This window comes from Alternaria arborescens, assembly GCF_004154835.1.
Source record: "Alternaria arborescens strain FERA 675 chromosome Unknown contig_15, whole genome shotgun sequence".
NCBI lineage: Eukaryota > Fungi > Ascomycota > Dothideomycetes > Pleosporales > Pleosporaceae > Alternaria > Alternaria arborescens.
Window position 1 is genome coordinate 721,956 of NW_021167870.1, and position 13,817 is coordinate 735,772.

Below are 13,817 nucleotides of genomic sequence, written 5' to 3' on the forward strand. Positions count from 1 at the left end.
CGCCTTTTGATCAGAGAGGGATACATACCACAAACAAGTCGAGACAGCCATGGGAGATAGACTTTATCGATACAACGAGCGTGACAAATCGCGACGCTCAGCCCGACTAATATCCATCCAACGCCTTGCCCAAATGTTGACAAACTAGAGGATGAACAAACTGTAGAGAGAAATGTGACAGCCTCCATAGGCTGAAATAGGAGTCTGACGAATTGAAATATTCTTTTGGGTATCGCAAGTGCATAGATCAGAGAGAATTATGTTAGCCAAGTGTGCGACCAGAGACAATGCTTTGGCTTGGTGTGCGGGGCAGTGTTGGTCGAATGGTAGGGGAGCTGTACCCGCGATCGGAAGGAAAGCTAGTGACGGACGTGTTGTCCCAATTCTCGTCCCCTAGCGCGCTCAGCCATGTATTACCGAAGTCTTGCCTGAGAGCCTCGATCTTCTTCTTGTACATGTCCTCGTTGACGTCAAACTCTGCAGCTTCTGGCTCCGGAGATTTGGATGAGTTGGTGGTATCGATGGGTGGTAGCTGTTGATGGCTTGTGTGGGTTTCATCTGCAACGGTGCGTTCGTCTGATGCAGTCTTCTTCATAGGGTCTCCTGATACTTGTCCCCTGGACGGCTCTGCGAGCCGAGGCGTGTCTGCGACCAACGTATTGCTGGCAGCTTTGGCGATCTTGGGAGCCTGCCCAATCGCGGTGTCCTCATATGCCAAGCCAGTCAGACTCGACTGCGACGATGATTGCAGGGGCTCATTCTGGGAAAGCTCGACTATCCTTCTCTTGGGGCCCTTCTTTTTCTTCTGAGATCCTTGTGCACTGCGTCCACTCTTGGTACGTTGTAGAGACCCGGTACGCTGAAGTACCCCAGGCACGTCGGACGGGGCATCAATAGCTTTTACGACCTTTGGGGGTACATGTCGCAAGGGCTGCACATCGTCCTCGGGTGGCGGCTTAACAATGGGGACACCATGCTTTTCAGGAACTCGATCAACAAGTTGCTTCTTCTCGGCATTACTGGGTCCCGTGGAATCGATGACGATATCTTCTGTGTAGCCTGGTGTCTTACGGAACAGATTGAAAATGGTGACCCTGTAGGTGGTATGGGTCTTGCAGAACGGATTGCGATTAACGTAGATGTCGGTTATGTCAGGAACACCGGTAAGTCGGGCGAATTCTGTGGGATCAGTCAACCTGTTGTCACGGAAGTCCACTCGCTCCAAAGATAGCAACCGCTCAACACCTGCCAAAGATGTCAAGCGATTGGAGCGAAGGTTGAGCGTTGTGATGGCTGGCAGTGGGTTGCGACCTAGTGAGTGCAGACCATCGATCATGCAGTTGGAAAGGTTTAGCGCGCGTAAACAGGTCAGGCTGGCAAGGCTGTCCGGAATCTCAGCAAACAGATTGGCAGAGAGATCAAGAGACTGTAGTGTGTTCGCCAAAGGAGCAAGACTGGCAACTGATATGTTGGTCAGAGCATTGTCAGCCAAACTCAAATGTCGCAAGAAGCGCCATTTCGTTGCAGGGAACCAGCCCAGAGAGAGTAGGTTAGAAGAACTACCCCTCGGAGTAGTGGAGCGTACACTAGAACTAGAGCTACCAGATGACCGGCGGATGTTTGGGGCATTTGTAGTGCTTCGGCCATAGACATGAGTTGAACCATGGCGGGAGCTTGGGGGACGCGTTGGAGAAGTACTACGCTGTCGCTGACTAGCCTTGGAAGAATTGTCTCGCGCTACCGCAGCGCCTCTCGGACTTGTGCTCTGCTTGCTTGCAGTGGTAGGAGAGAGTGGCGGAGACTCTGATCGCGCCAACTGACTAACTTTAGCGGATGGGCTTGCGGTAGACCATGGTGCGGAAGATGCATTGGTCTTTGCTGAGCGTCTGCGACGCTTGTCCATGTCGTCCAAGACAACATTGATTAGAAGGTCAGCGGGATCGTCAACACCAGCTCGCTTGACAGTAAGGCTGCGAAGATTTTCGGCCAGGCGATCCCAGCCATAGAACTGTCGAAAGTCTACATCGTGAATCTCAAGCGCAGTAACATTCTTGAAAGCGAACAGAGGGACCGCGGTGTCGAAGGGAAACTCTTCGTAACCAGCAATAAGGCGAGCTTTGTGGTCAGGAGAAAGCCTCAGGCACGGAATCTTGGTAAAGGCAGAATACAGATATCGCAGGTCTTCCTGGAGCTGGGCTTTCTGTTTCTCTGCCTTGGCTTCACTGTTTGATCCAATACGGAGGGTAGACCAAAGCGAGGACATGCCTGACATCACGCTGCGGACGCTGGACACGGAATGTATTGAGTCGCGATCGGACGGCTTGGTCTTGTTGCGCTGGGCGCTGCCAAGGAACGAGACATAGTTGGCAGGCGAAGCATCCGTGTGGATATTCTCCAGCCGCACATTCATAGGGCCAACTGGTATACCAAGCTCCTCGAAGCGAGAGAGAATGTAGAAGAGATGGTGGGGTGTCAGTGTAAGCTTAGCTGGCTTGATGGACTGTGAGGTAAAGGTCAGGGACGGCAAAGACAGGGCCGCTGCCCAGACGCTCGACGATGAGGACGAGGGCGGGCTGGCAGGGCCATTGGGCGACGAAGGAGAAGTGATGGCCTGGCCATTCTTGGGATTCTGCCGCTGCAGTTGTAGGGCGTTGGCCAGGGCCTTTTCGTGTGTTCGTACAAAGTAGGCCAAATTCTAGAAGCGTGTCAACGCGCGTCTCCTACAGAGCCAGTCACTGAGAATCGCACCCTTATGAAGATGTGACCATCCTCGGTATCCATGATGAAAGAGCCGCAGACAACGACTGCATATAGGGCGCCGCGGCTGTCGTAGCAAAAGACGATGTTGTCCGAGAGGGAAGGCGCGGTACGAGGGCCGTGAGCTACGAGTAGGCAAGGTACCTCCGCTGGGGAACGCGGCGACCTAGGGACTGAGCCAGTCAGTAAAGAAGACACAGGAGAGTGACGGGACAGATAGTCACAGTCGACGGTGCTGGCGAAGAAAGTCTTGGCGGTGGGGGATTGGACTCGACATACAGGAAGATTTGGGCTGGCGGACGGGCAGAAGAATATGCAGCGGCGCAAGGAGAGCAGTCGACGGGCGGCCGGCCGTAGCACAGAGCTTGAGGCCAAGCGGCGTGTTCTAGATGTGAGCCAAAGAGAGGTGCAGCAGCGACTGCAGCGACTGCAGCGGAGGCCCGGGATGCAGATACTGGCCAGGAAAAAAAGACGACCCGAGGCGCACGCTGGTTCGAGGTGCAGCTGGGGGAAAAATAAAAACCAGCCCTGATTCGCGCAGGGGCCGTTGTGGACAAACACAACAGTGAATGGGCTTGGGTGGGGAGGGCGGACGAGCACCTGAGAAATTAGATGGCTTCCCGAACACGGCTTGCCGCCTTGGAACGCCCGGTGATCTGGAGGGGCCTGATAGACAAGGCTTTGGCAATGCCGTCGGTGGTGAGTCTCTGCAGGAAGAAGCAGAAGATAGGGGCAACGGTGAATGATGTCGCGGGGAGGGACCTTGTTTGAGAGAGGTGCGATGGCACGCAGCCCAAAGGTACTGAGAGGGCATCAAAAGCTGGCTCCCAGGTTGTAAATCCAACTTGGGGCAAGACCCCTGCAACGCCTGATTGGCTCACACGGAGATAGCGCTAGTAAACGCGCCTTCCCTGCACCCTCACCCTCACCCTCACCCTCATCCTGCTCTGAATCTCACACTCGAAGAAATAGATAGGCAGGGTGCACATCGCTGGTCGACCACCTCATCGGGGGGGCAATCCTCCAGACCTGTCCGGCCTTGCTTAGACTCAACTGTCGAGGAGGCTGGCTCCATTACTCTAATCCTCCTCCACCTTGCCGTCCACGCTTACCCCTCATCAACCACCCGCTGATAACGACTACAGACCCTGACTCTGAAGGAATGTCGTGATAGACGGCTGCCGTGTTTTGCAAAGTCGTGCCTTTGCCGAGCACCGCCTGCAGGAGCTAGCTGGCATGAGATCCGACGCTTGTTGCTTGGGCCAATTGCAATGTCCTAAGGCTGCATCACAATAACTTTTGCTCACCTTGCCCGTCATATCATCTGCCTGACACAGCAGCGGGCGATGCGCATGCCTGTCACACGTCGCGTCAGAGCCGTCACATGAGGGGCCAAGCATGTACAGACGACCGTGCCACACCACGCCGACTTGCTGGACCCTGATCCCGACCTAACGTGTTTACCGTACTTGATGTTTCTGAGGTACACAACGCAAGACCTTCCGCCTTACTGTTGATTTGTTGGTAACTGCCAGAAGCAGACATGCCACAATGCTCACCTGACACTCGCCAAACGCTGCGGTTATCCCGGGTGTTCGACCACGAACTGCGGGTAGTACAAGACTTCGGTATCGAACACCACGGTAGCGCCAGACCCTCCACTCTTTCTCCGCTTAGCGGAACCATACAAGACACTCTCTTGCATGGCGGTCGTGCACAGACCAAGCAAGTGAGCAAGGATCCTCGTGGGCCCGTTTAATGGCATCAGCATTTTGCTGCGAGATGACATGCGACCGGCGGTATTACGACTCAGCGAGCACAGAACTATTGGGTGGGTTCGGGCTCCAAGCACCAGAGAAGAGCACATCTCACACTCAGACATAATTCGCGCTCGTCATCCCGCGGCTCAAGCCACGTTTCTGGAGGCTGAGATCCTTGGGTCGACTGCAACCCCACTTGCCAGTTATATGACAGGCGCAATATCCCTGCACTTGGCCCCTCAACACCATGCCCCACCCTGGCCTACAACACCATACCAGCAACATCTCACGATGCGCATGCCATGTCTTGGGTCATTCAAAGTCACCAGATTTGCACCATGTACTCCGCGGATTCTTCGGCCTATCGGCTGTCTTCTCTGTCTGCACACACACAGCCGCTGCAACCCACACAAATTGCAGCAAACGCCCCTACCCATTTACCAACATCCCAGAAGCCTTATCACAGTCGTTACACCATGCCGTATGCTTCGGCTTTGTTCGCTGTTCACCGCCATAATTAACCGAGCAAGCGAGCCACGCAGCTGGTCCTATCTCGAATCGTATCTGAGGCGACATCGCTTGATCCCGCGCAGCCTCAACGCTTACAATGACAGGGGTGCGCGACTACCGAAACATTGTGCACAGCGATGTTTCCGGCCTGTTATGTCTACACTGGCAGCAGCGCACAACTTGCATCAGGGGTTCAACCAGTTGCTGTGCTTTCGCAGTTACTTCTCGACAGTGAGAAGATCGTCGCCGAAATGGCGCCATTAGCGGTGAGGCCTCAAAAGCCATTCGACTATTTCGTCACATCTTGGTTCGCAATACCAAGCCGGCACGTCTCCGTGCCCCGGGTGCCGCTGCAACCGTACTTGTCGGATGACATTGTTACAATATTTTTCTGTCGTTCGTTACCACCACTGGCGACAAGTAGCTAAAAAATGACATCATCGCGCATGTGTCATCCGAAGAGGCTCCACTAACGCTACCCAATCGACCCCACTGGGCACTCATAGTGCTAGGATAAGCTTTTGTGGATTCCCGCGACTCCGATGAAGATATTATCAGATCCGGAGTATGACCTTTCCAGGGCTGCATATTGTCACATGGGTTGGATGGCTTCCTCCTGAGCTGTTCCCTTCTTAGACCCCGAACCGAGTTCCATTAACCAAATACTCTCCACACGTAGCCTAGGCCAAAATATACTTGGCAAAGGCCACTTCCAAGCATTAGCAAGGCACGTATTCACATCCTACTCAAATCTTTCGCTAGAAGTACTCTGCTGTGGCACTTATAGCGAACATGTGCCAGAATGTCCTATACTATTACAGAATAATCGTCGTGTGAGTATGCGTAGGAGCTCATGTGTATGCCCTGTCGACCTTGATACGTACAGAGCGGTATCTGCAATACTAACATGAGTTCAATCCAAAATCATGACTTTGGTCTACCATTCTCATGGGTTTTGTACGTAAACTGTGGAAGACGCCAGCCCTGCCATCATGGCATCTGCTTCGTACTGTCGAGTCTTGCGCCAACCTGGACCGTGCTGATAACATTACCCCACCACCCCACCTCAAACATCACTTTCGCAAACGCGTAGGCTCACCAACAGCCAAACAAACACCCAGGTCGAACAAGACAAGAAACACACAATGCTCATTACAGAGACACATAAGGATGTGCCGACCAAGGCAGGCGGTGACATGAGTACGTTGCTGTTGTAAATGTCATTTGGTTACACTGAAGCTGATCTGTACGCTCGTCACCCAGGGATCTTCATCTTCCACCCCACTGTCCCCAATTACCCCAAAGCCAAGTTTCCGGGTGTCGTTGTGTTCTCCGAGATATATCAAGGTACGTTGCGTCACCTCAACAGGTTTTGAGATTTGTTTCCAATATGTGTCGTCTTCCTAACCAGGACTATTTTGTTCCTATTCATAATGCAAAGTTGATGTGGGCGATCGAAGAGTAGACGTGGCCACCAAGCTATATATCTCAAACTCTTTGCCTCTCCTTCTCTAGCTGTAGAAACTCCGTCACTTGTATTCTTATTCGCTGAAGTCACCTATTCAGCTGCATAATGTCATCCACTCCATCTATCACACCTACTGACTGAGCTCCGACTAGTCACTGGACCCGTAGCCCGCTTCGCCCGTCAAATAGCGTCACAAGGCTATATTGTTGCAGCTCCGTCATCCTATCACGAGTTCACCGGTCCAGAACCTCTTGCGTACGACGGTCCGGGTACGGATGCCGGAAATGAATGGAAGATCACCAAGACAGTTGAAGCATATGACGAAGATGCCACACTATCTATTGACGCACTGCTTGAACTGCCAACGTGCAACGGACGGGTTGGTGCTACTGGTACGTTACTGGTCCCTCGTATTCTATTTCCATCTTATGTCATGTTTGCTGTCCCCACTTACCTGCCTTTCACTCCAGCTTGTCTATCAATTCAGCTTAACCATGACTAGGTATGTGCCTGGGCGGCCACCTAGCCTACCGCTGCGCTCTTGATCCACGCATATCCAGCGCAATCTGCTACTTCGCGACGGACATTCACAGTTCCACGTTAGGCAAAGGCAAGAAGGACGATTCGCTTGCCCGCACCAAGGATATCAAGGGGGAGCTTGTCATGATCTTTGGTAAAATGGATAACCATGTTCCGCCCGAGGGCAGGGATCTGATTAGGAAGACGCTTCATGAGGCTGGAGTGACGTTTTCATTCTACGAACCGGCTTGGGCACAACGTAAGTGTGGTTTCAAAATCGGTGTAGAGAATGCGCACTAACATGCTGTAGATGCCTTCATCCGTGACGAACTTAGCAAGGGTCGGTATGATGCTGCGTTGTCGGGGATTTGCTTTGAAATGCTCAAGGAACTTTTCAATCGGACGCTCCGAAGTGACCTGGGGCCCAGGAGCGGGGGTGGCATGGAGGTGGAAGACGTTTGCTAAGCTGACGGACGTTCATCCTTTGAAAAGCTAGAGGTCCTTTTCTGTGGCAAGGCCTATACGTAGTACTTAGCTTAGTCAAAACAGTTGTATAGTATGGTCATCTAGATGAACATCAACCACTACTGCGTCTCCGTTTGAATCTCGACTCTGGGCGTTTAGCTGTAGGGAAAGGTAGGGCGATTGCGGATTGGACAGTTCAACGCGGATTACACACTAACTTCGGGAGATACAAATCTGTCTCGCAAGGAGTTGGACGGATTACCAAGACTGGCTAGATGACATCATGGCGATCTATTAGTTTACTACTTAGCAGTGTTCAGTCTTTTCGTGTGATCTGACACAACAGGTACTCAACGGGAAACGGGCCAATGAGGACGCCGACGATATCCACGCACGCCAAGCCCTCTAAACTGCGCTAACACCGATGCTTCTCGAACCTCGGAGCTCAAAACATCTGAATTCGCCATCTTGACGCATTTGCTCTCACGAACCGCTGTAACACGCAATTTAACTCATCCCAACATCACCACCACCACCACCGAATCCATCAAACATGCCTCGCCAGCGCTCTGGAACCGCTCCCCCTCGCCGCCCGCAGGTCCCGGCTGCAAAGCAAGCAACCACTGCACCCGCGCCCGCTTCCTCGCGCCCGCACTCGACCGCCGCTGCTCCCCCTCGCGCACCAGCCAGCGCTCATGCGCCTCCTCAACAGCAGGCTCAGGCCCCTACGCCCCAGGGACCCGGCCTATTTGGACAAATGGCTAGCACCGCTGCGTAAGTAGAACCCCCCAGGCAGCACTCCATTCTCCCATTACGAACCCATGTCGCGCCACCCCCGTTGCCATGACGTAGTCATGCGAAGAAACATGGCAAAGAAGACTCGGGCCACAAACTACGCATATGCATTTGACTAACGCGCTTTTGCACAGCGGTGTCGCAGTAGGATCCTCCATCGGCCACGCAGTCGGCGGCTGGTTTGGAGGCGGTTCCTCGGCCCCCGCCGAAGCCTCGCCTCAAAACACTGAATTCTCCGCCCAGCACCAGCCCGCTGACGCGGCGTCTGCTCAGATGGCGCAGTCGGGTCCTTGCGCGAACGATGTCCAGAGCTTCCGCAAATGCATGGACGAGAACCAGGGTAGTCTGACTATCTGTGGCTGGTACTTGGACCAGCTCAAGGCCTGCCAGGCGGCGGCCGGTCAGTACTAAGTTGCAACGGAACACACGCGAGATTGGGAATAAGGGGAGACGACCCAATTGTATTAAATTTGAAAGGAGGGAGATGTTGCCAGAGAAAGATGCAGGGAGACTGTATTTGTGATGCATAGATAGCGAACACGGCATATATCCTGAGATGGGCGGCGGTGTTTGGCATAGTTTGTTCATATTGGGAATCAAATCACCCCACTTCGGTTACACGCATATTGCCTCTGCAGAGAAAATGCTCTTTTTCTCTTCACTCGATCAAAGTGTTTTTGCCCGTACGGTCTTTTGTTTCGTACCCGTGATATATATATATATATATATATCCCCAAGTCCCGATTCAAGAAATCTCTCAAGTCAACATGTACCATCCAATGACCTGCTCCGCACTTTCAAGAAACCCACTTCCATCCTTGCGCGCACCCACTTTTGAAGAGTCCCCTTTACTTGCCATTCTATTCTCCTCACCCAACAAGCATGTTCAATCCCGGCTAGACGCAATCTCAGCATCGCCATTACCTTGCATCTTGCTCTTCCCTTTCCCCATGTAGGACGGACCTTTCCACTCACGCTGTATCTGCAGTTGCGACGCCCTCAACCTATCTACAGATTCTTGTCTCCGCTCGTCGTTCGAGCTCGAGTGTATGTCACACTCCATCGTCTCATAGTACCCCGAGTCGATCCTCCGTTTCTTGGTCGCAGACGGACCTGGTACACCTACATCTACTCCCCCTTGTGCTGCGCCCAGACTCTCTTCAGACATGCGCGGGCTGCTTGGACTTTTATGTCGCATGTAGGAGTCGGGGGTTCGAGTCGTAGTGTCGACGGTGGTAGTAATAGTAGTCGCAGAATCGCACTCGCGCCCCCTCTTCCCACGCTCCGCCCCCTCCGCCTCCTCCTCCTCTTTTATCCGCCGTGCAGAAGTATCATCATGGAACGGATCAGAGTACAAATCCTCATTGTCAAACAAAACATTTGAACCGTCCTCCTCATCTCCCTTGTCCTCTTCCTTTAACCCCAACGAGTCTTTATCCGCCTTCCTTTCGAGAAAATCACTTGTATCCAGTAGTACTTGATCTTTCCTCGCACCTACCTCCATCATGGTGTTCATCTGCGTTCCCATCGCCACCATGTTCGTTGTCCTCGATAAGCACTTTTCCAGAATTCTTCTTTCCCTCTCAACCTCATCATACTTCCTCTGTGCTTCCAGCACAGCCAGCGTCATTCCATGGGCCTGTAACTTGTAGTTGTGCTGCAGTTTAGCCGCATCTGCAGGATTCTGTTTCGTGCGCAAGGAAGATAGTACTTGGTTTGCTTGTTGACGAATTGTGCTTTCTTCCTTTTTTAGTCTAGTCAGTCTGGCGAGGCAGTGGCGGGATTGTTTGGAGAGAGCGGGTTGTCTGGCTTGGTATTGCTGTTTTCCTGTCAGGCGTGGATAGAGCTGCTGGTGTGCTTGTTGTTGGGCTTGTTGTTGGGCTTGGGCCTGGGCTTGGGCTTGGGCCTGGGCTTGGGCTTGGGCTCGAAGGACCTGTTGGTGTTGGAAGGCGTAGTCTGAGAGTGTGAGATGACTTCTTCTTGGGACGCTCGTTGATCCATTGGTCGTGTGTCGCTGTGAGGTAGGGAAAGGAGGAGGAGGAGTAGGGAGAGGAGAAGTATGGTTTTGTGACTGTTGTTGTGGTTGTTGGACTCTCATTATGCGCTGTTGTTGTCCTTGGCGCGCGGCCATGTTGCTCGCGGCAAGGTTGCCCAACGGCTGTTGCTGCTGCAGGCGCATCGCGTATTGTCTTTGCGCCTCTTGTTGGCGACTCTGTAGGTTTTGCGACAGTCGAACTGACTGCTGGTCCAATATATACGGTCTCGATTCGCCAGAGTTTCCCGTCATAGGGATACCCTCTTGAGCCATCCTATCAGGATCCAAGAGCACGGGAGACTGCGCGGTTTGACCAAATGGCGACCGAGGTCGTGTTGGACTCGCATCTTCCCATTCATGCGAAGGATACATGTCGCTCTCGAGGAGCTTTCCCAAGTGTTTGTCCATTTCCCGCTTCTTCCGCTCTTCATCAGCTTTGTAAGCCTCCCAGTAGTGGATCAGCTCATCTCTTATACCACGGAATGCTACGACGTCTTCCTGTTCGCGCGCCACCCTCGCTTGATGCAAGAAAGTATGCCTTCCATTCCTAAACGTTACATCCGGTACGTAGGTGGCCAGTTCACTGTAAAAGTTGCGGAATTCGGTAAACATTTTCCGAATAGGCGGTTCCTCCGTGATGGTGTTGGAGCTCTCTGAGGAAATCTGGTGCTTCCATTCGGCGACATAAGCATCAAAAGCTGGCATACCGGCTACTAGCATTGGTTTTTTGGTAGGCATCGAGGGCACTGAGCAGCAGTTCTCGTAGTGACCTGTTGGCGCAGAATAGATCTGAGAAGTGCCCGGTATCACGGAGTACACTGAGTTATTATTCGGTCGACCATCGAATACGCCACCAATGCTCGGCTGCCGTACATTTCGTAATCGCTCAAACGGGCTAAACAACAATTTGGCGTTTGATAGAATCTCATACTCGTCCCACTGGAAATCATCTAGCCCAAGTCGGACTTGTAGCTTGAAGAGCTTTTTCGATTTGGCCAAAATGCCGGAGACGACCACAGAGACGTAATCTGCTTCGTTTAGTGAGACGTCGAGAGTATGAATCAGCTACCTACCTCTGATGTCGTAGATTTCGACCTCCTCATCCCAAGGAGGGTTGAGACCGTGATTGATGCGAGGATACGCATCACCCCAATTCTCCAGTAAGATATCCACAGTGTAATTCTTTACAGAAGCCCAAGCAAAGCTTGTCAGAAACTTCTTTTTTGCTTTGTCGGCCTCTTCCGCCATCATATGCGAAGATCCATCTGCCCGTTTTGGTTCCAACAGTCGACGACCACACATGAACGCACCGTCTTTGCGGACGTCAATCTTGAACGTGACAATGCTGAAGAGCAGGTCTTTTACTTCGTCGTGGATTTGACGGGATACAAGAAGGAGGTCTGTGAGTCGCATGGGAAATGCAGCTACCAGTGGTGGCGCAAGACCTGAAGACACGGATGGCGATGATTGCTGCAGGAAGCGGTTATTCGTACGCAAGTTGAGCATGCGGGGCGAGAAAGGGTCCTCGTCAGTTTCTCGATGAACAGCAGCAGTTGAAGAGCCAATCGACTCAGTAGGCAGTAGATAGCGGTAGACTTCGTGTCGCAGCTCAAGTGGTAGCTGCTCGAGGAGGTAACAGGGCATATCTGGATGACCTTGGTGATCATCACAAAGCTCAAAGTATGGCCTATAGACGGAGATACCTGGTTAGTACATCTTCCATGCACGGTTCACGTGTGAATGCAACGTACGGCCGCCATCTGAAAAGCCTTCCGCACCTCTCTCCATCCGAGCACATGAACTGGCACCATCCAGCAAGGCTTTGCTGATCACGGTGAGAGCTGCACGTAGGCAGGAATGTAGGATGAGCGTCCTTTTGCGACTTCTTCCCAATAACAACACCGCATCGATGATTTGTCTTCTTGGAAAGACCTGAGCATCGTTTCAGGAAGTTTTCCGGATCTCTGGTTTTGATAGATGCCGGTAGCTTGACAGGAAGCGTGGTAAGTTCAGCGGCGAGTACCTCTGGTTCGGGGCTGTCTTCGATTTTGATGTAACCGAAGAAGGCTGTAGAGGCTGATGCCATGGCTGGCAACAACGATCAACAGACTCGATCTTCACGCCAAAACAGCGCTGAGGCCACGGAGCAAAGACGGCCAGAAGAAAAGGAAAAGATGAAGTCAGAATTCCAAGGATACGCCCAGGTACGGCAGGTCCTAGATAGCAAACATGCCGTGTAACCTACGCCGAGTCGTCGGAAGCTGTGTAACCTACGTCGAGTCGTCAGAATACACAGGCTTCTCGAGAGAGAGAAAGAGATGTGTCGGGCGGGGTTCTGCGCTGTCGCATCAGGAGGCCGTCAATTACGCGAAAATGTCGTATGAGGCCCTGTTTGCACTCTTATGCACTTGAGTCTTGCACTCTCTGCGCAGGACCTCAGTCGTCCTCCGCCGCATCAGCACATCAAGTGCGTGCCCCGCTTTCTGCACACGGTTACACCACGCCTCCCATGGCATAAGGCCTAGACTAGGCGAATCATCTCGTTGGCGTACATGCAAACCGATGACCTGCACAATCATCACCGAGAGAGATATTTTTGTTTTGTTTGCGCGAGGAAGGACTTGGATGATGGCACAAAGATGATGGGCCATACTACAGTTTAGCAGCATGCTCTTTGCCCAATTTGTCTAGTTTCATGGGCGGGGAGACCGGGGCCGCTGTGTGGGCTTTGACGATCTGCGGAGACGGGCATCGCATCACGAAACTAGACCAAGACTCACCCACCTGCATCTTGGCTGAGCCGTGCAGCGCCTCGCCCATCTCGCTGCCATCCTAGTCACTGATCAACATGCAGCGTCCCGCGAAACGCCCTCTATGCGTTCGTACCGGCTGATGCTCGGTACTACCCAGGAGACATGGCGTTCTTGACACGAGGCTGAGCAACACTTGGGGCACTTGTCAGACTCGCCGGACATTTGCGGCTTTGCTTGGCCTTGCTTTTCACGCGGGACAGCTACCAGCTCGAGCATTCGCAGCGAGTTAGACACCTTTCCACGTGTAAATTATCCAGTAGACAATGCTACACTATGGCGGATGAGGTAAGATACGCAAGCATGTAACTCTGCTCGCTCAACTCGATTGCTGACAACCTCACAGATGGACCCAACACGAAGCGATGAACCACCGAAACCTTCCTTTCGAGACGCCGTGTACGGGAGCGTCGCTTCACCCGGCTCTGCTCATGACTCCGGCATCGAAGTGAGCCCTACCACTACGTTACAGCGAGGCTATCCACCTTCCAGACGTTACTACATCTTTCCACCAAACATCAACGGCCATGGACGCATGGTGCTCGCGCACCGCACAGTGCCGCATCTAATCGGATTCGTGCTCGTAGTTGCTGTATTTGCCTGGGGCGTATGCTCTGCTATATATGCCTACCCGCTCTTGGGTGGACATCCGAATGATGGAAGGGCGGGCGGGCCATAATTGAGTTTGAGCGACGGGC

At 52.8% G+C, this 13,817-nt stretch overlaps 5 protein-coding genes across 5 annotated transcripts; 3 read left to right on the plus strand and 2 right to left on the minus strand.

Moving 5' to 3' along the window:
* Window positions 1-262: 262 nt before the first annotated feature.
* AA0111_g7080 (hypothetical protein) lies at window positions 263-2,781 on the minus strand (the record flags this gene model as incomplete). The annotated part of the gene is made up of 2 exons (XM_028653375.1): window positions 263-2,695; window positions 2,749-2,781. The coding sequence occupies 2 exons, from the start codon at window positions 2,779-2,781 to the stop codon at window positions 263-265; spliced, it is 2,466 nt and encodes an 821-aa protein (XP_028505387.1).
* A 3,391-nt stretch (window positions 2,782-6,172) lies between these two features.
* AA0111_g7081 (hypothetical protein) lies at window positions 6,173-7,479 on the plus strand (the record flags this gene model as incomplete). Its single annotated transcript, XM_028653376.1, has 5 exons — window positions 6,173-6,227; window positions 6,291-6,374; window positions 6,648-6,887; window positions 6,998-7,273; window positions 7,325-7,479. The coding sequence occupies 5 exons, from the start codon at window positions 6,173-6,175 to the stop codon at window positions 7,477-7,479; spliced, it is 810 nt and encodes a 269-aa protein (XP_028505386.1).
* Window positions 7,480-8,032: 553 nt separating this feature from the next.
* On the plus strand, window positions 8,033-8,685 carry AA0111_g7082 (hypothetical protein; the record flags this gene model as incomplete). The annotated part of the gene is made up of 2 exons (XM_028653377.1): window positions 8,033-8,253; window positions 8,409-8,685. 2 exons carry the CDS (start codon window positions 8,033-8,035, stop codon window positions 8,683-8,685), a joined length of 498 nt encoding a protein of 165 aa, XP_028505385.1.
* A 475-nt stretch (window positions 8,686-9,160) lies between these two features.
* Window positions 9,161-12,395, minus strand: AA0111_g7083 (hypothetical protein; the record flags this gene model as incomplete). Its single annotated transcript, XM_028653378.1, has 3 exons — window positions 9,161-11,337; window positions 11,383-11,996; window positions 12,061-12,395. The coding sequence occupies 3 exons, from the start codon at window positions 12,393-12,395 to the stop codon at window positions 9,161-9,163; spliced, it is 3,126 nt and encodes a 1,041-aa protein (XP_028505384.1).
* A 1,000-nt stretch (window positions 12,396-13,395) lies between these two features.
* Window positions 13,396-13,798, plus strand: AA0111_g7084 (hypothetical protein; the record flags this gene model as incomplete). Its single annotated transcript, XM_028653379.1, has 2 exons — window positions 13,396-13,407; window positions 13,466-13,798. 2 exons carry the CDS (start codon window positions 13,396-13,398, stop codon window positions 13,796-13,798), a joined length of 345 nt encoding a protein of 114 aa, XP_028505391.1.
* Between the last annotated feature and the right edge of the window lie 19 nt (window positions 13,799-13,817).